Here is a 10,843-nt window from a genome sequence, read left to right as displayed (position 1 = left end):
CATAGGTTTCAGGAGAAACCGTGTACGATGTGGGAGGGCTAATATAAACATCTCTCCTGTAAACTTCGAGCTGCCCAGTGCGATTTGGGTTTTGTCATTTATGACCAGCAGCTCAACATCTGAGATTAATGACGGCTAAGGGAGCACCGTTACCCAGCAGCGAGGACTTTAGAGATGATCCGCGAGTGGATCTTTTTAAAACGGGCTAAATCCTGCTCCATCTACAGAGCAGCTGAGGTATTACCTCAGGCAAAGGCTATTTACTGGAGATTTCCTGTTTTCCAAAGTGAAGAATCTATGATTCATATGACTTCCTTGTTTTGATTACAGCGCTGAAAGATTCTTGATTTAAAGCATATTTTGTCCAAAGCAAATTTTATGTTGCAGATGGGGGACAAATTAAATTAAAAAAACAAAAAAAAGCAGGAAGTTTCTTGGTGTTGGGCCATCACTGGTGTTAGAACAGCTTTACTGTATTGGCATTGACTCTACTGGAGGGATGGTTGAGATCTGGCCACTGTGAAGCTGATGAGCTAAATCATGACCGAGCATGGCCTGTAGATGGGGATATTATCATTCTGGAAAAGATCACTCTCATCAGTACAGAAGTATTGTTTTGCAACAATATAATCATTTTGATTAATTTTGTATTGGTCGGACTCTGTTATCCCTGAGTATATCCTGTTAGATTTGACCCCTTCCTGATTGAAATATAAAACTGCTTTTTTAATGTAAAAAATCCAGGTTAAATAAAGGTCTGGACTGAGATCACCAAAAAGTAATAATGATATAACAAGATTAAGCTCAAACACTCAAAGTTCAATGGAAGATCTAGAAAGCTGAATTCTTCTTGCCTCATTAAAGGGAGGATTTTCTCAGTATGCTCCCCACAGTTAAAGTTTGTTTTTGAGTTCTAGGATGATTTTTTCTTCCTCAACAGAAGATAATTAAAACTATGGTGGTACGGCAGTAAGATAGACAAAAACAAAATTGTGGTCCATTTTATTTCTGTGAATATTTGACATTCATTTACAGCAACAGGGACATACTGTACTTAAACTGCACTTTATGGTTTTCAGGTTATGTTCCTTTTCAGATTTGTACAACAGCGGCACATATTTGACTACTGAACACCATCGATAACTTTCAATACAGTGCTCTGTGGCGTGAAAGCAGGAGAGGCATGCTAGTTTGTAGCGCCACGCTGGAGAAAATGTAAGTGCAGTCCAACTGTGCTTCATTATTGTTAATAACGATATTACCTTTGTAAAATCAGCACCAATTACATCACTTGTAATGGTATCGCCAAAATACATTCAGAATAGCACCTTTACAATTTACGTGACAACAAAACGTAAGAAAAGAGTACAAAAATATTAAGATAGATGAAAGACTGTTGTTAGCTAGTTACAATGTGCCGTTACAATGCCAGTAGATCCTTAATAAGTCAAACTCTCTGTGACAGGAAGTTTTATTAACCAGTGATGTGTTCAAATTCCTTAAATAAATTAAAATAATAGGGGTAACATTGTACAGTTTCGTAGCTATGATAGTAGCTTAGCAGCAGGCTTGTATTTCCAAGTACATGCTGCAAACATGTTTTTATATGAAAAGGAATTTCTCCCAGTAATAGAAATGCAACACTTTAAACTAACATACAAAATGTTTGATAACAGAACATAAAAAAAGTTCCTGGTAGTTCCTGATACATTCTGAATTTTCAGATGTGACTTAGATAGATGCGCTCTCTGCATTTTTTAACCCCAAAGTGGGTGCAGGGTAATGAAATGAACTTCAGATGTCTTCCGAACAGGATGTTCTGCTCTGTGATCAAAAGAAGCCAAGATTTGGAACAGGACGTTTCCTGCTATGATTCAGTCGCAAGTCAAGATACACAATAATTATCCACTTGCTAACATCCTGGGGGGGCAGAGTCATGTGGAAAGCAGCATGGACGATCAGTAGGGGTAGGGTGAGACGGAAATGTAGATGATAAAGATGCTCTGGTAGGTAATGCGGCCTTGCAGCGATATAGTGGTGGCCTGCACTTTGAGCCTCACTAGTCCCGGTCTGTCCATAACCTGCAGGGTGTAGATGATCCCTCTGCCGGCCTCGTCTCTGATACCGAACACCTGGCCCAGCCCGCCCGCCTCCGGTTCTTGCTCAAGTATGGTAAAGGATGTGCGCTCCTGCAGGATGCCAGACTCTGAGAAAGCTGACAGTCGTACCACGTTGTGATTGGCTGGAATGCCGGAGGGAAGAGTGAGCAGCTTATACTGCAGGAGCAGAGGAGAGCCTCCTGTGGCGCAATCCAGCGAGCAAGGCCTGTAACAGGTCCTTTAAAAGTTGGCCAAAAAAATATATATATATTATTAATTCATATAATGAACTTAATTTTGCATTTGTGTGGCATCTACAACTTAATTAATAACCCTGTATAACACTTGTTAATGTTGCAAATTACCCGGGTCTTCTTCCACTCTGGTAGGATGCAGGGCAGGGTGTATCCAGACACTGGTAACCTCCTCGGGTGTTAAAACACATCTGGTTGCGTCCACACTGGATGCCTTGTTCTACACACTCATCAATGTCTAAGAGAAAGAGAGGGGATACGAAGATAGCTGTAATAATTTGAGGGGAAGGTGGAAGTTTTAAAACAGTTTAAGGAGACATTTACCTTTACAGCTTCGGCCGTTGGGTAGCAGCTGGTATCCTGGGGGACACAGGCACTGGAAACTACCAATCGTATTTCGGCACTCATGTTGGCACGGTTTCCTGAGCAGACACTCGTCCACATCTGTAAGTGGAAAACAACAGAACATCGTCAGGGCTCATGTTGTAAGATTCCTTTGTTATTTTACATCTTTTAAAGTCTTTTTGATTTCAACTTACCAACACACTTGCCATCTCTGTTGGTGTACCCGACAGGACAGCTCTGCCTGGTGATGCGAGATACTCCATGGGAACGGGAGAGGATTGGCCTGCCGAGGGATGACACCAGCTGTGGGACGAGTCTCGCCCTGACTCTGGTTCCGTTTGTGAAGGTGTGCCCTCTCTCAAGCCCTGCGCAGGAGCGCCCATCGCTGAGTAGCACGGTCCCAGGGGGGCACAGACACCTGAAGCTGCCCGGAACATTGCGGCACTGATATGCGCAGGGATTCGGCGTTTGCAGACACTCGTCGATGTCTGGAAATGAAAAACAAAAGTTAAGTAGTGATATGTGCTTCCGTTTGGTGTGATGTTTAGGGGTTTTTTTGTTAAACAAACGTAATAATCACCCAAACATGGAAGCCCAACTCCCTGGGATCGATAGCCTCTGGGACACACGCATCCATAACCTCCGACTGTGTTGCGACAGATCTGAGTGTAGCGACACATGTGACTTCCATCCTGGCATTCGTCAATATCTGAAAAATGTCCAGATCAAAAAAGGATGATATTCACACAGGCATATCCAGCTATACCTTAATGATAGATTAAGGTTAATGGTTATATTGACAAAACCGATAACTTTAGTTTGCTTTTCCTCACTTTGGCTAAACAAATGTTGATTTTAGCCTGGATTATGTGTCTTGTTCTTCTTGTATTTTTCCTGAAATTATAATTTTCTCTTCATTAAAAAAACAAAAGTCCTTCTACACACGTCCGTGTTTAGTGACTGCTCCTACACAGCAAACACTGCCTCTTTTACGTGAGTGCACTCAGCTAGATTGGGATGACCTGAGCTAATATGCGTGTTAATGCTGACTGCGATTGCTGACGTAAAGCCAAATAATGAGAAGACATCCTGAGTACATTAAAGCTGCTGTGTAGTAGTGTCTACCATAAACTCTGTTGCATTTTGCTACAGAAGAAGGTTTTGTTTTTGCAGCAGTGGATTTACAGTTCATAAAATCATTTGCTCTCTATTTGGCCTCTTTTGACCAGTGATCAGTGTTTTTTTTGGCTTTCAAAAGGATTACACGGGGTTTCATTTCCACTTATTAGGAAAACCATTTTAGCAAATTCACGATACAGTGTTGAAGGGTTGGAGGTAGAAGCCAAATCTGAGTTTTTCAAGACATAAATGAGTTCATGCTGCCAGTAAATAAATTAAGCAGTGATTAATGAACAGGAACTGTTAAATGCAGCAATGTATAAATAAATAAAGTGGATAAAAGCTGCTTACCCACACAGGCCCCATTATCTGCTTTGGTCATTCCAGCTGGGCAGCTGTCGAAACACTGGTATCCTCCTTCTGTGTTACGGCACTGCTGGTGAGCCGGGCATACGTTCCTCGTGCATTCATTGATGTCTGCAAAAGTTAAACCGTTATATCGGAGCTGTTAGTAAATATTCTGCAGGGCCCGCATCGCTGCAGATGCTGTACCAATGGAAAATACATCAAGGGGAATAAACAGGCTTTCCAACAGTATAAGTATAAGAAGCAGCATTACAACAAAGAAATGACTGAACACAAACTTCCTTACTTTTTGTGCTAATTTCATATATTAAAAAAGTGCAGTTGGGTGTAGTCTTATCTTTTGAAATCTTTTGTAGCATAACTCAATAAGAATTCAAATAATTTAAGGTAGGCAGGTAGTTTTTATTCTTTTTATCTCAACTGACCAATGCAGTGACGTCCTGACAGCTGGTATCCAGGGTGGCAAACACAGCGGTAGGAACCCAGAGTATTGAGGCACTGGTGCTGGCACGGGGAGACAGCGGACTCTTGGCACTCATCTACATCTAAAAGACCAATTTGACACATACAGCGCGGCTTTATCGCTGCTTAACATGTAAACTGCTTGGCAAGAAATTAGATTTTTATTATTGTTGCAGGTGCAAATATAATAAAATATTACATAAACAGGAAAATAATGAGACGTTTATGCCTCCATATGAAATGCTGGACATTTTAACAGTGATTAACAGCTGCTTGCCTTCACAGCTGGTTCCTGTGATGCTGGCCTTAAATCCTGGTCCACACTTGGCCTGGCAGCGATACGTTCCCACTGTGTTGACACACTGCTGGTTGTAGTGGCACATGTGTGAGCCTTGGGAACACTCATCGATATCTGCATGAGGGAAACAGTTAATGAGATCATTTTAGATTTACTTAAGTAGGACATTATCTCTGTGCTCTGTGTATTGTAATATTGTATATTGCAATGCTAAATCACCCAGCAGGTTTTCTTTGTCTTACCTTGGCATACATTGGTGTCTGCAGAAATGGTGAAGCCAGACGGGCAGGTACAGGAAAAGCCTCCCATAATGTTGTTACACGAATGAGAGCAGGGAGACTGGAGTGCACACTCATCTTCATCTAATAAGAATGCATTTGATCATAATAATAAAATAGAACAGTCCCATGTTCAAATAAATGGTGTTAAAAAATGATTGAGGTATTAAAAAAAAGCGCAGCATACCAGCACAGTAGGAGGTGGTGTCAAGAGCGAAACCTTTAGGGCATGCGTCTTCATAACCATCTGCAAACACAGAGTCCATGCAGTGTTAGGCTTTCCAACAGATCCTGGATTTCATATAAAGTCGGGTTTAAATTGCTGGAATTTGTTTTGTATTTTTGCAGACCTGGTACGTGTAGGCTGGCAGTAATATGGAAGTCCAAAGTGAGCGTAAACATGTTGTAGGCACTATTCATCCCAGAAACCTTGAGCAGTTGGAGCACAGGACCCTGGCGCTCTTCCTGGCCCTCGTAAATAATTGTGTGATTACAACGCAGCACCATGGGGCTTCCTCCTCTCTGGTGGGTTTGCGATGACCACGAGTACAGCTGCCCTTGGCCCGTCTGCACATATGACTCATCGAACTCCTGCGGGGCAGGAGTGAAATCGGGTCACACAAACTGAAGAGGATCGGAGGTGTGAAACTAAAGTGGCATGTCTTTAAGTCAGGATTTGATCTGAAAGATCTTTAAATACACATTGCGATGAAAGCTGTGAACACACCTGAAGGCTCATGTGAGATGATGATAATGAAGGAGGAACAAATCCGTTAATTACTATGTCAATTAGCAAAACACCCTCTGAATCCAGACCTCGGGCAACATGAGTCAAACGTAGGATTTCCCCTGTTAGAAGAGATTAAAAAAACAAAAACCCAAACACTGTAAATCCACTTAAAACCACAAGGGAGCGTGCTGTAACTGCTTAGAAGCACAAGCCTTCATGTTCAGTGTATGTGACTGCTAGTAAGTGCTGCCATCTACTGGCTGTTTTACAAAAGAGCGCATAATGGACATGAAAAACTCCACATTTGTTGTTGTTCCTGTAAAATCACACCACAGCTTACAGGAAAATACACAAAAATAAAAAGAGTTGAACAAAACTTAAGCCGAGTATTTTCATCTATTAAATATGCAGTGCATTATCTTAAATGAACAAATCAAAAGCTTTAAATATTAACTGGCATATGCACGGAAAACAAAGCAAAAATGTGTAGAAGGCAAAGCTCACCAGTCTCGAACTCCAGCTGAGACTCCTGTCTGAACTGGCCCTGAGTGAAAGCGTAGCCATTTCTGGCTGCTCCATTCTGCAGCACGGTGGTCCAGTAGATGGGTGCAAACACAGACACCAGCACCCGCAGCAAGGGACCTACAACAAGACAGCATTAGCTCTGTGCTTCTGCTGCTCTGCTACACATCAACATGTGATTTGAACAAGATTGGGAATGCATCCCCAAGAATTCAACTCTTTCTAGTAAAATTCAGTGTGACCCCTGTTTAATGAAGCGGTAACTGTATGAGGCTGAGGTCAACAGCAACCAATGGTACACTATGGAACATGTCATCACTCACCCACAGTGGGAGGAATATTGTCAAGGTGTGCCTGCACAGTGCTGCTCCCCTCGTCATCGTTGTCTGTAATGTTGGCCTCCAGGTAGGACACACCAAACTCTCTGTCATTGACCATTCCTATCAGGCTGCCTCTAGTCCTGCGTGGAACCTCACCTGTCAGCACCAAAATACGTTTAAATAAGCTACATTAACTGTAATTCATTAATAACAGGTCATCCTAAACGCTCCCTGAAAGTGTTTAAAGTTACTGACATGGACTGGAAAGAGAGAGCATACTTCTGTGTTTAGACACCACTCCTCATTTAATTATTACTTATTATTAATCTCTGGCTCTCTTCCATATTGCGTCTCTTGTCCTGTCTTCCTCCCCTCACCCCCAACTGGTCACAACAGATGACTGCCCCTCCCTGAGCCTGGTTGTGCTGGAGGTTTCTACCTGTTAAAAGGGAGTTTTTCCTTCCCACTGTCACCAAGTGCTTGGTTTTCTCTGTATTATTTTTAGTTCTTATGGTACTGAGCTAACTTGAGGCGACTGATGTTGTGATCTGGCGCTGTATATGTAAAATTGAATTGAAGGGTTGAATAATGAAATATTTTGCAGTTATTGGCAACAGCCAAGATTGCAAATACTGAGATAATATATTTTAATTTTCAAATTTCCTCAAGCATTACACAGACATATTTTTTTGGAGGCATCAAAATGAATTGAAATGAATAACAAAGAAACTGGTACCTGGACACAAGCCGACCTGACATTTTCTAGAGTCGATACTGGGGCCGCTGCATGATCGGCCACCATTAGCTGGTTCTGGGTTGTTGCATAGTCTGATTCGCTCTTGGAAGCCTTGGCCACAGGTGCTACTGCATGGTCCCCACTCCTGCCAGCTAGAGTAGCCTCCATTGACTAAGAGAGGAAGAGAAGAAAAGAATTTTCAACAGTGGGTTCTGAGGAAGTTCATTTGCACAAGTTATGTTGTGCAAACTTGTTGTTGTCCAAAGGAAGGGAGCACTTGCAGCACATGAAAGCAACAGACATGAATAAGTGAACACGGGGGGAAACTAACATTTTAAAGTCGTTCTTAAAAGTGGATTGGAGGCAGTTTGGGAAGTACATTATGGTACAAACTTGTTTGAATTTTTTATTTCATAACCCGTTAAATAAATCATATAGACAGAACTCACTCTGAACCTTGAGGGTAATGGTCCTCTCAGCTGTTCCAGCCTCACTTTCAGCCACGCACTGATACTCCCCTTCATCTGCAGCCTGTAGATCAACCAGGTAGAGATTTAGCTGATTATCTAATTATCTAAGGAACAGTTATCCTTTAATAGGACTACAAACCTTCAAGACAAACATATCTCTAAATTGGGTACAGTTTTACAGTTTAGGGAAATTACCATACAAGCAAACAAAATCTGACATTTCAATGGGGCAGTTGACTTTATTCCGTTGAGTTGTTTGTCATAATTAATATTACAGGGACAGAGAGAGGAAATTTCATAATAAGAGCACTCTGCGGGAAGGACAGTCATCTGTCTGTGAGAAAGTCTCAGCTGCAGGCTGTGCAATTACAGCAGCAGTTAGAGACCATAATAAGGTTAGAGGCTACGGAAAGAGGGGCAGAGTCTGGGAACATACAGCATTCTGTTTGTTTCTTCCCTCTGTTCCTAATGCTGTTAGCCTCTCCGGCTGAACTGAATCTGATTTAGATGGAAGCAGGACACTACAGGACAGTCACACGCTGTTCCTCTACCCAAGGGGATTGTAGATGAAGCTCAGATGGGATGAATAAAGCGCCGCTGTTCTACTCAGACTGCGTGATGGAGCCTTCTTGCGCAGACTACATCGGAAAATGTTTCATGCCAGAGTGAGCTAGGCTTGACAAAACTTGTTTAGAAGCAGGATTACTGCTTAAAAGAATAGAAATAGGAGGAGAAAAGAAAGTGTTATATTTACAGTGGTGCTGTAAATGACCAGAGATCCGTTGTGGAGGGTTTGCATTCGGAGGAAGCGAGGTAGCGGTTTTCCATTTCTGAGCCAGCGGAGGACAGGGCTGGGGTCTCCGTGGACGGGACAGTCAAGCACAGCAGAGCCACCCTGAATGACTGTCTGAGACATGTGGGCTTCACCCTTCAACACCGGAGGCTCTGGAAACACATAGCATGTGTATTTTCAGATAAAATGTGTCATAATGTAAATATCTATAGAAAGTTCAGTGAGTGGGAATCCTCGAGGATAAATCTCACCTCTGATACGGACGAACGAGAGCGCTCTAATGGAACCCACGCTGTTTGCTGCTATGCACACGTAGGTCCCAGCATCACTCCGAGTCACATTCTCAACGATGATGGAGCTCCTGCCTGCCTCATCTACAGTGGCACCTGCAACAGTTTTGCAGTTTTACACCACAGTTTTATTTTAAATTAGGCTTTTTTTTAACTGAATGCATTACACATAATTACAAATACAGTAACCTGTGTAGCAATTATGAGCTGTTTAACTGAAGAAAAAAAGAAAACACTACCTGCATAGGGACTGTTGTTGACAGTCCAGGAGATAGTAGGAGAAGGCGTTCCCTGAGCATGGCACGATAAGGCAAGAGTCTGCCCTTTGTTTAACGTTGCATCGCCTGGCAGCTCCTTGAATGCAGGCCTCATATTGATGGTCAGTCGGGTGTCTTGCCTCGCAGAGCCTGCTGCGTTGGTGGCTACGCATGTAAACACACCAGCATCTCCTGACTGTTGAAGGAAAGAAGCAGCAGCTGAGTGTTGCACTCAGAACTACAGAGAGATGCATAATAAAGTGCAGAGAAAGCATGACATAGAGGCTAACCTCAGCCCTCTCAATGATCAGCTCTCCTGATCGTAGGACGGTGAATTTGCCGGGGAGGTTGGGCACCACGCTGCCATCCTTCTCCCATGACACCTTAGGCTCTGGTGAACCCTGAGCAGCACAGGGCAGCAGAGCCTGAAATCCTTGGATAACTGACAGTTGAGTCTGTGTAGGAGCAATCAAGGGTGGGACTGAAAAGAGACACCACTATTAACACAAACATGTTACGACACAGCGCAGCTTGTAAAGTGCTTCACTCACCTTGAATGAGCAGCCTCATATCATGGCTGGCTCTGCCGGCGGGGTTTTTAGCAGTACACGTGTAAAGACCCGCGTCACTGCGCTGGGTAGAAATAATAGCCAGAGTTCCATTGGAGAAGACGCGCACATGAGCGCCATCAAGCACAGGCCTCCTCTCTTTGTGCCAGGTGACTTCAGGCAGAGGCTGCCCATCAGCTCTGCACTCCAGGCTGACTGGCTGGCCTAGCACAGCCATGTACTCGACATGAGGCACGCTCAACACTGGTGGAACTGCAGAAACATAAGATGAGCAGATATTTATTTGCAAATTTCCTAAAATTTGGGGGGGAATTAGGGATAACAACTTGAGACATTACATAATGTTAATCCCGCTGGTGAAAGCAAAACTCTGCATTACCTTGAAGGACTAATTTTGTCCGGCCCACAGCTACACCAGCTTCATTCTTTGCCAGGCACTGATAGGTCCCCGCATCACCAAGCGTCACACGGGAAAACTTCAGAGCTCCGTTCGGGAGCACAGCCAGCCTGTGACCTAGACACACAGTCACATGAAAATTAATGGCCCACATGAGACAGGTCAAATTAAACCGACTGCATGATGACATTGCTGTCCTATCTGTAAAAAGTTAAAAAAAAAAATAGATTCCTGTTGGAGTACGGCTTAGTTGCTGTTAAATGTGTTGGATTCTAATATATGAAAACTGTGCAGAATTACAGCAATGTTTATCTGTCTGTCTCTTTACAAATAAGGATTTTGCTCATATTTTTTGTACCGTTACCTGTTGCTATGGGAACTCCCTCTCTTTGCCAGGTGATTGATGGTCTGGGGAAGCCCTGAACCTCACAGGGGAGAACAGTCCCGTGATTCAGCACTACTTGTACCTCTTCTGCCATTGGCCTGATCTCTGGCAGCTCTGTGTGTGGAAGACCGAACACTGTGTCATATGGTTTCA

General features: G+C 43.1%; 1 protein-coding gene across 1 annotated transcript in view; it reads right to left on the bottom strand.

The window, feature by feature from the left end:
- Positions 1-985: 985 nt before the first annotated feature.
- The window catches only part of hmcn2 (hemicentin 2), a 44,783-nt gene continuing 34,925 nt past the window's right edge, over positions 986-10,843 (bottom strand). The window contains exons 59-81 of the mRNA XM_025897141.1: positions 10,670-10,804; positions 10,288-10,422; positions 9,891-10,160; positions 9,630-9,820; positions 9,322-9,535; positions 9,044-9,178; positions 8,754-8,944; positions 7,979-8,060; positions 7,530-7,700; positions 6,797-6,949; positions 6,456-6,593; positions 5,949-6,070; positions 5,572-5,812; positions 5,409-5,468; positions 5,186-5,305; positions 4,923-5,057; positions 4,609-4,728; positions 4,169-4,294; positions 3,279-3,407; positions 2,893-3,186; positions 2,678-2,797; positions 2,465-2,591; positions 986-2,337 (exon numbers count right to left, since the gene is read on the bottom strand). Coding sequence (XP_025752926.1) covers positions 1,959-2,337; positions 2,465-2,591; positions 2,678-2,797; positions 2,893-3,186; positions 3,279-3,407; positions 4,169-4,294; positions 4,609-4,728; positions 4,923-5,057; positions 5,186-5,305; positions 5,409-5,468; positions 5,572-5,812; positions 5,949-6,070; positions 6,456-6,593; positions 6,797-6,949; positions 7,530-7,700; positions 7,979-8,060; positions 8,754-8,944; positions 9,044-9,178; positions 9,322-9,535; positions 9,630-9,820; positions 9,891-10,160; positions 10,288-10,422; positions 10,670-10,804 — 3,788 coding nt within the window. The 3' untranslated portion in view covers positions 986-1,958. The remainder of the gene's footprint in view (positions 2,338-2,464; positions 2,592-2,677; positions 2,798-2,892; positions 3,187-3,278; positions 3,408-4,168; positions 4,295-4,608; positions 4,729-4,922; positions 5,058-5,185; positions 5,306-5,408; positions 5,469-5,571; positions 5,813-5,948; positions 6,071-6,455; positions 6,594-6,796; positions 6,950-7,529; positions 7,701-7,978; positions 8,061-8,753; positions 8,945-9,043; positions 9,179-9,321; positions 9,536-9,629; positions 9,821-9,890; positions 10,161-10,287; positions 10,423-10,669; positions 10,805-10,843) is intronic.

Source organism: Oreochromis niloticus, linkage group LG12 (genome assembly GCF_001858045.2).
Source record: "Oreochromis niloticus isolate F11D_XX linkage group LG12, O_niloticus_UMD_NMBU, whole genome shotgun sequence".
NCBI lineage: Eukaryota > Metazoa > Chordata > Actinopteri > Cichliformes > Cichlidae > Oreochromis > Oreochromis niloticus.
This window is presented reverse-complemented; position numbering and strand designations above follow the sequence as displayed.